The following is a 17,798-nucleotide window of genomic DNA, read 5'->3' on the forward strand; positions in this document are numbered from 1 at the left end:
GCCCCGGCAGCTCCCGAGCCCACGGGAAAGCTGAATGAGCGGAAATGTTGCCGAGGGTTTGCAACGTGAGACCGAGCAGATTTTTGTCTCGAAGTGATGCAAGGCTGGCTGCTGAGAGAGGTGTTTCATGCGCGCAGCATCGCCTGCCAGGATCGGGTCGGGGGTTGGTTCTGAGTTGGAAAAAGTGGTCTGTCTCGTTCCCTGAAGGGATTTCGTTTGCTCGTCTAGTTAATCAGTTGCGTGTACGTATCGAGTATTTATTAGACCGTCGGACTGATCAGAGCTGCTGTATCGGCAGGGGCTTTTTGACTCCGGCTATGTTCTGCTTCTGTTATACGGTGGGAAATACTAGGTACTAGAACCGGTCATTTGAATGTCTAACTGAGAGGAGATGCTTTTGGATTTCAGTTGTTTCATGGTTTCCTTAATCTTGTCGGTCTTTGAAGTCCCAAGATGTGCTCATCAGCAGGCTTAAAGACTTTCCTCTGTTTTGCATTGTAAGTAATGCAAACGCTGCTCCTGTGTGCAGACCGGCTCACAAGTCATGCAAGTAGAAATGAAAGTGCTTTTGTGAATTGGAGAGTCAGCTCTGATAAAGTAAATGGAATAACTTACGTTATCTGTTATAATACACAGAGAAACAAAACACCGTGATAGTAAAAGGAGAAAGCTATGTATTTGCATATACTAATGCCTATAGGAGCATGCTTCGTTTATATTATTACTTGGAGTTTGGAATACTGTTTGTGCAAGTACTACCTTTACTGCCTGGTCCTTTTGTTCAATCTTTTCTGGATGGATATACTTTTCCTGAAAAACTGGGTGGTGGTGGATCGCAGCAATGTTGCAACGATTAGGCGTGTTATCTATGGTTGTGCAGTCTACTCTACCCCTCCCCTGAAGACGTAAATGAGTCTTGTTTTTCAAATTTGTTTCTCCATATGTTTTCCAAGAGTGCTGTGGACTTCACCTGCACCGTCCAGATAAGAAGTCCACTTTCCCTCCTTTATCCTATCCCTCCTCCTTTGCTATTCTCAACTTCTAGGAAGGGGAGGGCACCAGAATTTCTATCGAGGTGGCCCTGGACCTTGCTTGAGGCCCCATTTCTCCTATAAAATTCTGTTTACTGGCTGATAACGTATTTGGGGTGGAGTCTGGCTTTCTCTCTCTCTCCTCTCTTGGAGCCCCCAGCAGCTGGGTGGGTAGTTCCTCATCAGTCCATCCCCTTCCCCCCGCCTCTCCCAGGCGACTAATGGTGAAAGGCGTGGATATCCAACACTTCACTGCTCTTCCCTGGCATCAGTTTTATTTCTCAGCTTTTTCTCTTTTTATGCATTTATTTTATTGGTTTTGCTTGTTTCTTGTTTTGCTGAATAGCAGATGTGGGAGATTGCTCTAATTCTTGAAAAATTTTATTGCCCTGCATGGCCCTGAATAGTTTCCCTGAGACTAAGATTAGCTTTTGCAACTAAGGAGGTAGCAACAAAGTGAAATTAATTTAATTTGGTGCAGTCGTATATTAAAGTTGAGTTCATAAAGAGTTGGAAAGACATCTGCATTCACTCCGAGTTCTGCATTTGTTACTTGCAATGATAAAAGCACTGTTTTTTTAAAACCGGGAGGAAATTAATTTGCCCCTTAGCAATAATAACCGCAACATAAATCGTGCTGTGCATAAAGTAAACTGTCAAATATTGCACATATATGTCTGCATATATGGTATATCTATGTATAAGGACATGGTCTGACTGGTACGCACAGAATTGAATGTTCTCCCCTTCTTTGATGCACGTATTTCTGAAATGCAAAGAGGCATTATTTTATTTCTATGCAAACCTGGGCCTTTGCTTTCTTGCCGCTGTTCTTGCCTCGCAGTTTTGATGGTGCTTATGTATGGAGGTGTAATATTGACATCTTGAAAACTGGCTTCAGTGTGGCATCGTGCATGCTTTTCTTAGTTGCTTAAGGTTCCTGTGAAGAGGGGAATGTTCTCGCCCCTTCACAGAAACAGTCTCCTTAGTTAACCGGGGAATTGCCTTAGTTAAAAGACAAATTGAGAATCAATTGCCTTCAGTTTACTATATGTTTAGTAAAATATATGGAAAGTACTTACATGTATTGTGTTTTACTGCAAAAATGTCTCTTGGTCTAGTTACAACTATAACACTGAAGCGTTTTATAAATAAAAAGGGACATGAATTCCTTATACTATTTTTTTCTCCCTAAGAATAATGACATAATTTTGCTGTCTGCTTTAAAAAACGACAGTTAATTTTATCCATTCTGAATTTCGAATTGTTTTTATTAGAGCTAATCTTATTGTAATCTAATATGCAACTAAATTACTTGCAAACCTAACTTTATAAATTTAAGCATTTTGTATATGATAAACTGGGCAATCGATTCTCTTTAGGAATAAATGAGGATGTGATCCTGCAAAGGTCAGACCATACTAAACTAATAAACTTTCTGCGTATAATACCAAACTGTCCAAAAAAAGAATCCACTTTTTCACCTGTATGTACGCTGTTTTTGCAAGTATAGAGGCTCACTGCAACTGAACCGTGTCCTGTGATGTGTCCGCTAGGCTTGTTTCCAGTTAGTCTAGCCTTTTGATGAAACTCATCACTTTAACTCCAGCTGGGTAAAAAAGCACCGCTGTTAGGGGCTATAGCATTTCCTGACAAACTCGTAACTGCCTTCCTTATGAGGTCTAGTTCATGAACTGAATGTGTGCAATGCTGGTGGGTACCATAAGTAGTGATAGCCTCATCTAAAAGTGACAGAGGTATGCATCGTATTTGGTAACTGTGTCCAAAATAAAGGCACGCAATCTTCAGAGCAGATAGTTCAGTTTTTTGTCCTAAATGTTGGTCACAACGGCTTTGATTGTTAAGAGCTACTAGGTAATCTCCTCTAGCAAAAGAACATTTTCCCATCAATAGGAGGGGATTTCATAAGTTCAAAAATTGGTATATTTAATCACGTTCCTTCAGTAAATTAAAAAATGAAGGGAGGTGAATCGGTGAGTTACACTTTCCTGGGTATGTCTTAACGTACCTATCTAGAAAATTAAACTGTATGTTATGTTGAGATGGAGGCATATAATTCAGGTCCAAATTCAGACGAAATTTTCTGGAGATCCCACTGGCTTGACTCTGATTGTATGACATGCATTTGAGCACATCTTCCAACTGTAATGACTTATTTTCCAACAGTCATACACAAAATTTGTTTTGGGGGTGGGGTCCATAGTAATGAATTGAGCCACAGTTTTCACAGAGTGGCAAGAGTATGATAATTGTATCAGATTGCTGGTACGTAATCTGGTAAGGAATACCACTTGATATAACCAAGTGGTACAAGATGAGCTGAAGTTTCTTGATATTTTCATGTGTATTTTGAAAGGTCAGATTTCTGTCAGTCTTGTGTTACTGACAGATGTTTAATCACGAAAGCAAAAGATGAATTTGGTCATCCAAGCTAAGGGCAAGTACAAAAGCAGGTCTTTTTAGAATTGAAGTTTATTGTTGAATAATTAGCTAATGCCAGAATCACAGCCTTGGGTCCTTTTTTTGGCACATTTATATTATTTATGAATGCAAATCATTCATATTATTTACTGTACAATAACTATAGTTATTGCTGAGATGGAGCAATAGCACCAAGTAGTTAAGCACATAAATATGTTTTGCCTTTCTTCACCTTAGGAATATCCTAAGTATTAAAATTAAGTAGCAATAAGCTTTTTCTAAACATCCTAAATCACAGCAGTTGGTTAGGAATAAATGGTGGAGTGGTGCTTCTTCAATTAATAAAATTGTGCATTGCATCTCTAACTGCAAAGTACTAGGATCTAAACGCAATTAAAATTATATCATATGCTAAACTGCATGTAATTAAAATATTGAATAGCTTTGATGACCATTTGTGAAGTGAGAAGAATTAAGTTTAAACAGCTTTATATTTCAAACCAGTAGGATTTTTATCTTCTGCCTTAGAAGTGGTTTGCGTAATGAGTTTAGTTAATGAAGTCATTAACAAAAAGACTTTTTAACAAACTCAAGACTGAAGGCCATTGCCTTTGTTCTACCTGAGGTTTAATTCTTAGCCTGTTCTTTACAAGCTACTCCTTCCCTCTTCCATTTTTCGGTGCTGCTCAGGGGAGAGTCAGGCTCTGCCCAGGTGGGTGTGCAAGCTGCTTCCCCTCGGCGCGCGGGACGCTTCCCTCCCTGATTTACTGCTGGAGCGCTTGGGTTATTTTAGCACCTGTGAGTCTCTGAGCTGTGTTCACTGCTATTGAAGTCGAGGAGAGAAAACTATTTGACAGCTTTTGATGTTAGGCTATTAATCACAGCATAATACATTTTAATCCTTTTTTGTCATCATGTTTATTTAAGTGCTAAGCCATCCAGGAAGACCCAAACCAACAGGCTGATTTTTAGACTGAGATCAGTTACCTTCAGTATAGGGAGTTATGAGATACCCAGTGATGCAGATTTTACAAGATCAGGTTCTGATGCTCATATTTAAGTTTTTCTTATATCCAGTCTCTCTTAGTTGATTTATTATGCTTCTTACCCATGATAAGCCTGGAGGAAAAACAAGTGCTATACTTTTTATAATACTGAAAGATCATTAGCCCTTTTCCCTCACCTTACCCTTTTTTCCATCCCAAACCTTGTTTGCTATCTTTACCTTATAGAACATATTCCCCAAGCCACTTACTGTTCCTATTTTTCTTCTATGGCCTCTTTCCACATTGTTTATTATTCAGATATGGACTCTGATGTTTAGTGGATAAGAACAGACACCTCACACATCTCATCAATGAAGCTTTTCTTACTATTTTAGAATTACATTTGCCATTTTTCTCATATCCATTGAATTGTTGATTTTCAGTGACAATGCTTTTCAGCTGATTTTTGGCTTAGCTTGCATGGAGAGAGGAAGGTTAACTCGAGATCACTAGTGTTGATTAATAGCGCCTTTAGCGTTTTGATTTCTAGCTAACTCTGGTGAATGGTGGTGCAAGTCTGTGTTTGGAAGATCTACTCTCATTTATCAGCAGAAGGTGGTAGAAATCCAAACCTCGTGCAGGCACCACTGTCCTGAGTGTTCCTGTTCCTTGCTGATTTTGTCAGCACTATACTAGCGTGTGTGTATGTATGCGTGTGTGTGTGTGTTGACTTTATGGTGACACTCTCTCTGTGTCCTGACAGCTGGTTTGCAGAGTTGATGGGTTGGGAGGAGGTGATCAGTTGTGTAGCGATGCTTAGGTTTCAGGCATTGCCATCAGACCCCAGGAGAGCCCACACACCACTCAGCCTTTTTATCTTTTTTGACATCTCCCCATCTCATTCAGCGTAGTCAGTAGAAGATGTGTTCTCAGGTCTTTTGCAGCCAATGACTAAAGTATAAAAAAACCCTTAAAGCAGGGATTTTGGATAGACAAGAGGTAATCCTTAAAGACATAATGAGACATGGTATTAGGGAAAAATAGCGTGTTGAATATTTATTGGGACACCGTGTCTGTTGGATACAGGATGCTTGATTTGAATGAGCATGTGTTGGATATGTCTTGTGCATAGTTGAGTCTTAACTGTGAATAATTAAATATCTACCTACTGCATGTGGCCTTGTTCAAAGGCCAAATACAGTTAGATACAGCATGCAAGGTAGGTAAAGGGGTCCTGAGAGCTGCTGGTGCAATGTGGTGCAGCAAAAGTAGCTGAGTATTTTGATCTGTGTTTTTCTGATGCACACTTTTTGAATTTAAAGGATGCAAACAAGAACAGTTCAAGGAGTCTTCTTTCACACAAAGCAGGGCGCTGCCATCAATTTAGGCTTCTCCTCCAATGCATTGCAGGGCCTGCCCACTGGAAGGAGGTTTTTCCTGTCGCTAATGGAGACCGTCAGTCACCCATCGACATCAAAACTGAGGAAACCAAGTATGATCCCTCTCTCCGTCCTCTAAATCCCAGTTACGATCCGGCTTCTGCTAAAATCATCCTTAACAACGGGCACTCCACCAGTGTTGAATTTGATGATACCGTCAACAAATCAGGTTTGTTCCTTTCCTGTTGCACTGTGTCTTCTTCCACCGTTTCCTGAATAGAGTGCATACAGCCTGAGCATGTCTCACTGCCGGGTATGAACTCCTCATAAACAGTAAGGCTTTGCTCCTCCGGATGAGAGATTCCTTTCTTCCCTGCCTTTCAGCATGATACAATGTGGGAACGTATTTGGACACGAGTTCAAGGTTGCATTTCTCAGAAAGTGATAGGATTCCCTTTTCACAAAGATGGTTTGATCCACCCCAACCAGCTAGATAGTGCCAGCCCCCCTGTTTGAACAGTATTGTGTACAATTTTTCAAATGCTGCTCTCTCTCACTGCAGATGAATCCTTTGTGTCTCATTACAGGTTCATTCCAACCGAATCGCTCAAGTCTCTTATCTGACTTTAGCTGCAGGTTTGGTTATATATACATTTCCCTTTTACAATCCATACTTCTTGTGTCAGGAAAGAGTCAATACAGAAAAAATGAAATACATCCCAAGTGATCCCTTTTCTTCTCTGAAAAGTGTTATTGTCCCAGTCTTTTCTAGGAGTATGTAGCTTCCCTTTTTACAAGCAATAATTCTTATTTAGAAGTTCTCTGGTTTAGTATAGTCTTTGTAATGTTAGTGCCTTCATCTTTAAAACCTTCTCTTGGATGGTAGGCAAGCTAGCACACCTCCCCTTGAAACTGTAGGAGTGCAGTTTCTACGAGCAATAAAATCCTCCTGTGGTTGCGCGAGGCTTAGCTGAGGACCCAAGCCCATATGGTGCATTCACAAGGGTCAAAGCCAGAGGGGGACTAATTTGTGATCACCCTGTCCATTAGTCCTGAGGAACTATTGGCTTATAGTGGCAACATGGAGAGACTTAGATGGAGACAACATCGTACTTTGCTTTCCCAGACTGTCTTAGTTTAATTCTTAAATTTCCTGTCAATACAAGCAACACTGGATGTTGCCTGAAAGCCATCAGCTGACCGTCAGTGATCTGGTCTGACCTCATGTGTGTCAGATGCCATGGGACTTCCCAGAATTAATCTCTGCTTCCAGCCTACTAGGCGTGCACATCTCTTAGAAAAACATACAATCTTGATTTCAAAATTTCCACCGATGACGAACCTACCACAGCCTTTGGTAAGTTGTTCTAATTGTTAATTATCCTCACAATTAAAAAAATCAAAATCACACTTTATTTCTGCTGTGAGTTAGATCAACTCAGCCTTTAAACTCCTTTTCTTTTTTTTTTTAAAGTAATAAAAATGAATATGAATACACCAAGAACCTCTTCCACTTTCTAATGCCATCCGTGAAGTGACAGGGCCTGAACATAGTATTTCTGTGGGCTTACAATGGTACCAAAGCAGTGGTAATGTGATCCTCTTCTTACTGCTTTCCTCAGGCTGTATCTCCAAGGATATAGTTCATGTCATGGCAAAGCTCTGACAGATGTTGATCAGATAATTAACAAATGTAATCCCCATTCTCCTTCAGGAGACTCCATATCTCCTATGTATGGACTAGATTCTTCAGTCCACATACATGGCTTTACATTTAGGCCATTATAATGCCTTACTTACCAAAGAATTCAAATTCTTCTGTATCCATAAATGAGTTATTCACTATTTTCCCTAATATTTGACACTGACAAACTTTATCAGTAATGTTTTTGTTTTCTTTCAGGTCATTGATCAAAAAATACTGAATTTTCTAGGGGCAAAATTTGGCCTCTGGGGCACCCCTGTGAAGTAAGCACTCCTGCCATATGGTGGTTTTATGGAAAAAAAAAAATCAAATTAATTGGTACTAAATACATTAGCATCTCTTAATACATTATTAACTGACTTCCATATGACCTATTTCTTCACTTTGGCCAGCATTGAAACCAGGCTGTCAAGTCTGTAACTGTTTGTGTAATTCTGTTTATCCTCTTTGGTACCACATTAGCTCCATTCTCTGAAATTGGTCTACTGATGTTTCAAAGACTTCCTCTTCCAGCTCCTTTCAAACTTTGAGATACTGATACTTGCCTTAAATAGCTTCTGACTAACCTCTTCCTTAATTGCTGTTGGAATGGAAGAGTTTTACCATCACTGTATGATGTGGTACAAATACATCATCAGGCCATTTTCCACATTTTTCAGCAGAAGTATTTCATGGAATGCTGATGCATTTCTACATAATTGCTTTCCCTCAGCCAGTTAGAACACCGATCTTTACACATTTCTAGGATTATTTGCCTCCAAGTTTTCAGTCCTTGAAAGAATGAATTTGTTTTAGGAGTGCCACTTCCCCATCCCCTTTGTTCACTAGGTTTGTAGGCTCTGTAAAAGCATGGTTTTGAGTTGAAGTTTTAAGGAGGCCAAATATTTTTCCCCGCAGATGAACAGTTCCAGTTCCTTTTCGTTAGCCAAGCTACTTGTGTTAGCAGATAGGCAACTTAAGAAATTCTTCTTTTATATTTATTTGGTGGTATTTTCTTCCTAACAAAGTTTAGGTTTTGGACTAATGCTAGAAGAGAGAAAAAATTACTATTGTCCTCCCCAGTGCTCTTAATTTAAAAACCATCTGGTTAAAGCTCCCATCCTTTCCCCTTAAAATCTCTATAATGAGCCAGTAAACCAGCCCAGACTAATTCCCAAATCCTCAGAGGAGATATAGAACGGGACAGTGGGGTGATTTGTTTTGCAGTGCATAAGGAATCTTTCTGAATGTGACTCACATTCAAGTCTCTGTGAAGAGATGTTTTGGTTCCAACTCTGATTAGCAAAAGATGAGCACTTGCAAAAGCAGAACAATGAAAAGCCCACCCATATGTGTGTTAAGTTGAAATAAATGGCTAATTAAATGTCAGTAATATTGCAGCTGTACAATGCATATGTAGTGTTGGCTTCATTTTATTTATGTTAATATATGCTCCTTTTTCTCAGACTTCAATCTGATGTAACTGGATCTAGTTGCGAATGAAGGAAAGAGCCTTGAAAATTTTTTTAAGCTCCACCTACTTTCCTCCAAATTTAAAAGAGGAGAAGAAATTCTGTTGATATTATATTTTTATGATCCTCCCCTTTATTCATAAAACCTATATTTTAAGCTTAATTTCTCAGTGATTCTTTTAAATCACAAGTGAGGGTTTCTGTAGTACTTCAAAGAAATGGGAAGCTACCTGAGACAGCTTTTGAGAAGGAGTAGGGGACTGTCCAAAGACTGGCGTGAGGTTAGAGGATGTGGGTAGCGACTCCCGTTCCTGCAGTGAAGCCTTTTCCTCTGCTTGGGTTTCCAGTGCTGACCGGGGGGCCGCTCAGCGGGACCTACAGGCTGCGTCAGATTCACTTCCATTGGGGCTCCAACGACGATGCCGGCTCCGAGCACGCGGTGGATGGGATGAAGTACGCGGCAGAGGTAAGGCTTTACATGGAGTCATCTGTACCTCTAAGCTTGTGACTAGTTTTCTGTTGTAAGAATAATGTTGCCCCTCCTCTGCCCGCTTTTCATTCTGCCCCCATTTTATCGAAAGACAAGCGGTCTTCTTGAAGTGTTGCATGTTTGGTCCTTTCTCAAAGGAGAACCTATTTGAAAGCTTTGGAGAGGATTAAAAAAGGAGTACAGAAGACAAGAGCTTGATAAGAGCAAGATTTAATGTTCAAGATTATTTTAAACTTTGTCTTTCACTGTCTCTTCCTTGGAGAGTATTTTCAAAGTCAGCTTCAGTTACAAACCACAGAATTGTTTGATTTGGGGCCTGTGCAGTGTAAGGTTTATGCAAGGCTTAGGAGTGTTGCATTTTGTGGTGCATTTAGCAATGTGACGGTTATGACTTTGAGAACCGCCCCTTAATATCTGGGGTGCCTGCTTCTGTGGAGGTACTGCGTTTCAGTGGAGGCAGCGTGCCACAGGGAGAAATGCACCGTCTGCTCTGGCACGGAGAGTTCGCTCCTGCTCTGTCTCTTCGGTGCGTTTCAGTAGTCTACAATAAAAAGTATTCAGTATCCGATTCCTCTTTGCAAATGGAAGTAACATGGAGTATTTTGATGAGACTGAGGTCTTTAACAACAAATAGTTCAGACAGTGGAAGAGTTTTCTGGGGTTAAAAAGAAGTTAAAAGTATAAAAATAAATGGTAATGGACAAATAAAAGACATAATACTAAAGAAGAAAAAAAATGAAATGTATGCACAGTGGTGTGATCAGATTTTACTGGAAATGCTATAAGAGACAGTGGTCAGAAAAAAAATCAGTTTTCTAACACTAATGGGGAAAAGTGACATTTGCAGTGTTTAAAGGCTTATGTTTTCCACAGGAACCAGGTGAGATGGAATATAAAGAATTAATAGAGGTGCTTTAAAACCATTAAGTACCAAAACCAAATTTCTAGCTGAGAAAATATATATATGTTTCCCATCTAAGAAACCAAATGGAAGGAGAAAATATCTCTGAATTTCTAGCCAGTCTAAAAACCTTTCCGTTACCTGTTGGTTGGGTAACCCTCCACAAGAAGCTCTCTAGATGTCACTTTGGCTTTGGGATAAGAAACCCAGAATTAAGATCAAGGCTTCTGAGCACTGTTCACACAAAAGAAAATACCTCAGAAGGAGATATGAAGATGGTTTCAGTGCTCACCTTCATGAGGAAGATGTGTAAGATTTCAAGAAGAAGCATCAACGGAGTCGAAGAAAGAAGTAGCGTACAGGTAGAGAAAACTGCAAGGTTCAGCCCCCTAAGCCCACCGGAAGCAGAAGGGATCCATGGCTCCATTCTTTGTGACAACGTATGGTCTGATCAAGGTCTCTTCACAAGCTGCAGTGACAGAGCGGTGGTAAGACGGGATATATTCCTTAAAGAGAAGTCACAAGCCCTTGAGAATGGGGCTGTACCCAAAAGCGTTTCACAACTCTGTTTGTTTGGGGGTTTTGGTTTTTAGGGGGGTTGGTTTGGGGGTTTTTTGGCAAAGCTATGAGGGAGTGGGAGTGGGCTTTATTTAGTTGCGGGAATTTTGCTTTTTGTTCTTCGTTGTTTTTTTGCTTTTTTAAAAATCCACAATAAAAGTCAATTCTGACTGAGAGTATCCGTTTCCTTTTTGTGTATGTAAAAATGCAATTGTTTAAAAGTTGTTCAATGTAGCTTTTGTGAACTTAAAATAGTGAGTGGTGCAGGCATTGTAAGTTCCAGGATACTAATGCACCTGAGAGTGGTTTAGTGGACTGTGTTCTCCTCCCAGTTTAATTTATAATATTTTTAGCAACTTTCCTTCAAGGATCTCTGAAGCTGTGAGCCAGCATGTGTTTCATCGTGAGCATACATGTATTATTATTGATTTCAGTGGGACTCCTTACTTGCTGGAAGTCATGTTTCAGCACTTTAGAGTCCAAGTGCTTAACAAACATTAATTATACCCTGTAACACCAAGTAACGGCTCTGTTTTACAGATACAGAAAATTAAAACTCATAGAGGTTAGGCAAGGATTGAGATTTAGAGTCAAAATCTTCACACTCCTAGATCCCTATTTCAACCACGCAGCTGTGTTGCTTCCCATAAAAAGCCTTTAAAGCAAGTTCCAGCTTTCCTAAATTGCTCTTACTTTAGAGGTCTTGAAGTGCTGTATTCCAAAAGCAAGCCTTTTTCTCAAGGATTCATCCCAGTTTAAGTCATTCAATGGAGCTGCTTTTCAGCACTCCTAAAGAGTAAAGTTCAAGTCTGAAAAGATGGTCACCAATTTTAGAAAAGCCAATCCCATGTCCTGCTTCTGAGCCTCTCTTTCCTTACCTAATAACTACAGGTAGTAAGTAAGTCCACTGAGGACTTGCAAGAGTAATTAATGTTTGTGAAGTACTTAAAGTGCTTAGTCTTAAGCTCTGTGTGAGTGTTTGTGCTCTCTACAGTTCGGCAGTCGGACCGTTGCTCAAGGCTGGGATGTCCTGGCGCTTCCCGGGAACCAGGAGCTCCTGCCGTGGAGCATGGCCAGGATTTAGAAAACCTGGCTTAGCAGGAGGGACTGAGGTGGTATGGGGGTAGACATCACAGGCTTTTCCTTTCCCCACCTGGCTAGGTGGTGTCTTTAAGCTGCTTAAGCAACTACCACAGGACAGTTCCAGAAAAATGCATGTTGGAAATGCAAATGCTCAAACCCGAGATAATCAAGCTGCTTGTAAGTGCCTAACTACTGGTAATCATAGAAAATGACATTTGGAAAGTACCAGAAATGAAAGTTTGATGTTCAGCTTAAATTAAACAAGGGAAAAGGGGTCAGTGGAAGTTTAATGTGTGTTCCTCTGCCTGTTTTCTAGCTATTTATGTGGCTGATTAATGTTACTGAAAGCCTGATTAAGGAAAAAGAGGAGCAACAAATAACATTCTCATGATTTTCAATCACTTTTTAAAATCAGCTCTACTAAAAATGGATTTAAAAGCTTTGGTTATATAACCATGGGATATCTTGTCTTAGTTTCTCTGTTCAAAATCTGGGGACCCAACAGCAGTTTGCCAGGCACTGTAGTGTGCTGATTGCTGCTAAATTTTGAATAATCCCAGCCACTGGAAATGTTTTTTGCCATTTGTGTGAACTATGTATTTACCAATTTCAAAAAATAATTGCATTTAGAAAACTGAATGGCTCTGAATACAAAAGAGCGAAGTAGAGTATCAAAACCAGTAAAGTTGTAGTATTAGTTTGTGACTATCTGAGTTCAGCGGGAGTTGATGCTGGCTGTGTCTCTTGCTTTTCAGCTTCATGTGGTCCACTGGAACTCAGAAAAGTATTCCAGTTTTGTTGAGGCAGCTCGTCAGTCAGATGGATTGGCAGTCATGGCTGTATTTCTGAAGGTAAGAAAAAAATGTCTCAGCCCTCCTAATAAATCTGCATTATGAGCCCAAAGGGATAATGGTGATAGTGAGTGTAATTATTGCTAAAGAGATAATTGTTTTATATGGGCATTAAATTACACTGTTTCCTTCATGCTGTTGGCTTTCCAGTATAGAGAACTGTGCTTGCTTGAAGGTTAAAAATATCAGATTAATAGATTTTCAAGACAGTGAGGTTCTTCAGTTTGCCTGGTCTGCACTCCTGTACAACATAAAATCTAGATCTTAGTTCAGCTGGCTCTATATGGATCCTGATAACTTGTGCTTGACTAACAAGGACTATCTGGTTTGTTTTGAATGCTTCTTTAACGGTTTGTTTCCGAGCTGATAGTTTATTCTGAAAAATGAAAGAGAAAAACCCAGAATCTGGAGAATTTCCTTGTAATTGTTATATACCTCTTCGCCTCCTACACCAATTCTAAGATGAAATTCAACTCTTGCAACAGCTTCATTGACTTTTGTATGAAGAAGCAGATGGAGAATTCACACAATCCATGACAAAGAATAGGGCTTTGGTCAAATCTGTGGTTTCTGCCTGGCTGCCACAGCTTCCTGGGCACAGCTAGTGCTGGTGCTGGTGCAGTCAGTGAGCCATTACATGCAGCAATTGCAAAGAACTGTTTCAGTAATTCTGTCTTTCCAGTTTACAGTATAATGATTCAAGGAAAGTGTCACTGGATTTCTTAGCACACAAATTCTGCCTGGGATACATAAAAATGATGTTTTCACTGTTACAAACAATTTAAATTTCAGATGCAAGCCTGAAACTTTTAATATCCTGCATGCAAAACATGAAAAATAAATTGCTTTTATTCCCCTGCAGTGTAAAGTTTGTGGATCTTCTGTAGCTGAAATAATTACTATGAGTAGCCAGAATAAATACTGTCAGCAAGGGAGTGGATCTTCTTTATAACCAGTACTATTTCTAAGGACCAGCTAGTCACAGGCTTGGACTCACAAAACCCATCAGACCTCACAGTCACTTAAGTAAAGCTATATGAAATAGTTTCAGTATAGATTTGCTTTTTGATAATTTATTTTTGCTATTTGTCTCTGGAGCTCAAGTATGTATTTCTTCTTTCTGGTGTTAATAGATTGGTGAATGCAACCCTCAGCTGAAGAAGATTACTGACCGCTTGGACACCATCAGAATCAAGGTGAACGAATGCTTCTGAAAGAATACTAATACTGGTGGTTGCTTTTGTTCTTTTGGTTTTTTGGTAACCTGGCTGCTACTTCCTTCACCTTCATGTTCCCGAGTCCCTAGTTTCATAGCTATCCATATCTAACTCGGATTTGGGACAGTTTAGGGGCATTCTTGTTAGGAAAGTTAAAAACTAAGCAGACGAGAATAATTTTTATACAATAAGAGATCAGAGGAAAAAGCTAATTCCTCACAGAACCTAACCTCTGACAAATGTGTTGCTATGAGAATATGAACAGAAGAACATACTTTATGGAAAGCTGTGAAAAAGATGAGGGAAAGGTTTCCTCCCCTGTTTTGCTGAGGTACAGGGTGAGAAATAAGGTGGTATATGTGTGAGAGCGATCAGCCAGACTCACAGCATCATGTTTCATACAGGAATCTCTGGCCTGGTAGCCTGAACAGGGAGAAGTAGTAACCCATGGGCCTGGGAGGAGTGAATAGGAAGGGGAGCAGGTGGAAATAACCTGTGGGGTTACTCCACCAGCCCCATAGAGACCACGTTGACAGTCTAACATCTTCTCATCTCTCCCTCCAACCTCCATCCCGTGGTCATTTGTAACTATGGGGAGCCTGTGCTAACATGACACCTTTGATGGTGTCTTGCTGGCATCAAGAATAGCAGCAGCAAAGCTGTCACAGAGGTAGGACCTCATCAGAAGGGCACTGGCTCACCTGCTGTGATCATCCAGGATGCTGCCAGCCCACCCCATAGTGGAACAAGCTCTACATCCTTTGGCATGATTTATCTTGGCCTCTTGCTTTTAAATAATATTGCCCTGTTTTTTTCTTTTTTAACTTTGTGTAAGAAATAATTTTCTAAATATATTTAATTAGAACCACAATGAGGGTTTTTTTTTTTTCCCCCAGGGTAAAAGAGCACTATTCACAAACTTCGATCCTAGCTGTCTGCTTCCCAAATCCCTGGACTACTGGACTTACTTTGGTTCTCTCACTGTTCCACCTCTTCTTGAAAGTGTTATCTGGATTGTTCTGAGAGAACCCATAAGTGTTTGTTCTGAACAGGTATTTTTCAGTTTTTCACTGCTATAGAAATGTTGCTTTTGTAAGACTTCAAATTGTAAATGCCACCCAAAAACATATTCTTTTGCAGACCTTGACATTTCATACCTTATCAAATTTTCAAAGGACAAAATGTGTCTATCAAATTTATCATGACTTCTTGTTGCCTTTCTTTGCATAACAGCTATTTATTATCCATTTTTTAAAAAGAATCTACATACTCGAAAAATTAACAAGCAAAAATAACCCACAAGGAACTTACAGAAAAAAGGGTTCTGATGATGCTAACAAATCCTGGAATTCCACTCGATTGAGCATCCTGCTCAAACCTATTCTCTGCCATTTTTATTTGACAGATCAATAGTAAATTTCTTCTTGCATTCCAGTTGTGTAAACCGTGGTGAATTTACTAGAATTTTGAAAAGCAAATACAATTGTAATAAGTTGTTTTTTATGTTAGGCTATCTTGGAGAAAGTGTGATACCACATAAAAGAGTCTACTTACGTTTCTTGTTAAATTAAGCTTCATACTATATATTAACGTTGCAACAGTGACACCCAGCGGGCTGATCATCTGAAGTATAAAGAGTTTTTCGTGCTGGAGACACTGAAGTATGTCAGATTATAGCTTCTAATATTGGACATTGATATGTACATCACCTGCAATATGTTATCAATATTCTGGGCACACTGTAAACCTTACCACAGCGTTTGTCTCATTCATGGTCAATATTACAAATACCTCAGAAAATTCAATACCCTATGTCACATACTCAGCAGAAGTAGTGGCTTCAGTCTTTGCGCAAAATGTTAAGACAGTTCACTGAATGGGATGCTTGTTACTCAGGAGACCTCAAATTCTGTTTGTAACTGATTTGAAGTCATGTATTTGCTCAGTGCGTCCATTTTTTTCATCTGTCTTCCCCACTCCCCTCAATCTGGTTTTGTAAGACTGGCTGCAGTGCGTATGGGTCTAGGATTGAAAATTGGTGCTAAGATACGAACTTCCCAAAGACAAGCCATTGTTCAGGTTAAAAGGTTCTTATTTGGGCTAATCTATAGTTAATATATTCTAAAATGTGAAGTACTGTATGCAAACACCCATGTGTAACAGGTTCAGAAGACACAGTGTTGGAAACAGTGTCAAGTACAGTGATTCTTTACTAGTCATTTTTCATAGACTGTAGCTATATCTTTTGTATTAAAGTATAAATGTGCTATATCGCTATAAATATAAGCATGCATATAATTAAAAGTGTTTGTTTCTAGTAATGTCCACTATTATGATTGATCAGTCATCACCATGACTGATACTGTTCTGCCATTTAATTTTATTCCTCAAGTTTGTATTTCTTTGGGGCTTTACAGTTTACTAACTACTTTTTGGGGCACTTTTCAGGTTGAAAGAAATTAAAAATAAATTTTAAGTTTTTAGAAACTCACAGGGAGCCTGAATTACAAATGTTAGCTTTAGGATGGGGTGGAGTAAGATAGTATTGACTTTTTTTGCTTTTAATGCAATTAAGATGCAATATTCTGTACCACTAAATGCTCTATTATGATGGAATTATTTTTGTTCTGTCCTACACTTGGTAACCAAGAAGGGAAGTAAGATGGTATATAGAAATCGTAAATATTGGAAAGATTAGAAATTAGACAAAATACTAAACTTCAGGTCAGAATTCAGACTCCAATTTCCTGAGATTAGACATGAAGCTCTGATCTGGGTTTCTGCTGAGCTCAGCTTAAGCAGAGAAGCTTATGCTGAGGTATGAATAACTGCCTATTCTATGTTTCCACAAGGGAAAAGTTTTGAATCTTTCCTGGTTTGAGTACACGTTTAATATATCAAAAGTGCTAATTACAGAAGCTTTCTTTAGCACCACAGCTATTATTCCAGGTTAATTGTGAATATACTCTGAACAAGATGATGTACACAGGTACACATAAGAAATCTAATTTTTGGCACCAAACATTCCGAGTCTCTGACTATAAAATCAAACTAAAGAATATAGAAGACTCTGGTTTAGATCAGGTTGTGGAAGGCAAAGTGTGAATATAGGAAACAAGTAATCCTTATGCGCAGTTTCATTCTGACATGTATTTTGGGAGATTTTCTCGGTAGTCATTGTTTTTAATTTGCAAGGACAGAAATGGTGGAATTGCCATTTCCCACATGCCATAGAAAAATACAGTTCCATTCTTCCTGGCGGAAAAAAGATGACAAGTATCTTTAATATTTACTGCATGCTTTTTCATTAGTATGAGCATGAGGGTTTTCTGCTGACCCTTATGTCTCTTTTGATTGCAGCTAGCCAAATTCCGCAGCCTCCTGAGCACTGCTGAGGATGAGGTCGCCTGCTGCTTGCTGAGAAACTACCGGCCTCCCCAGCCTTTAAAGGGACGAGAAGTCAGAAGGAATTAAAGGAGTAAAGCCAGAGTAGTCTCCCTCTGAAACCAAAGGCTGAATTAATTTTAATAGATAATATACTTCGTGGTTTTTTTTTTTTGTGAGTTGTTATAACAAATAGGTGTTGTTTTATTATTGGTTACTATGCAGTCATTTCTCACAGACAAGTACGTCCTGAGTTGTTGCAGGTTCCTCGATGTTAACAGGTCTGACTGTGTTTGAGTGCGTTGGTTTGGGAGCATTGA

The 17,798-nt window shown here is 39.4% G+C and overlaps 1 protein-coding gene across 1 annotated transcript; it reads left to right on the forward strand.

The window, feature by feature from the left end:
* The first annotated feature begins 44 nt into the window (after positions 1 to 44).
* Positions 45 to 17,568, forward strand: LOC104071013 (carbonic anhydrase 13-like). Its single transcript, XM_009576713.1, has 7 exons — positions 45 to 338; positions 5,782 to 6,067; positions 9,342 to 9,460; positions 12,782 to 12,877; positions 14,011 to 14,073; positions 14,991 to 15,146; positions 17,455 to 17,568. Exons 1-7 carry the CDS (start codon positions 45 to 47, stop codon positions 17,566 to 17,568), a joined length of 1,128 nt encoding a protein of 375 aa, XP_009575008.1.
* Positions 17,569 to 17,798: the final 230 nt, after the last annotated feature.

The sequence above is a fragment of the Fulmarus glacialis genome, unplaced genomic scaffold (assembly GCF_000690835.1).
Source record: "Fulmarus glacialis isolate BGI_N327 unplaced genomic scaffold, ASM69083v1 scaffold44200, whole genome shotgun sequence".
Classification (NCBI taxonomy): Eukaryota; Metazoa; Chordata; class Aves; order Procellariiformes; family Procellariidae; genus Fulmarus; species Fulmarus glacialis.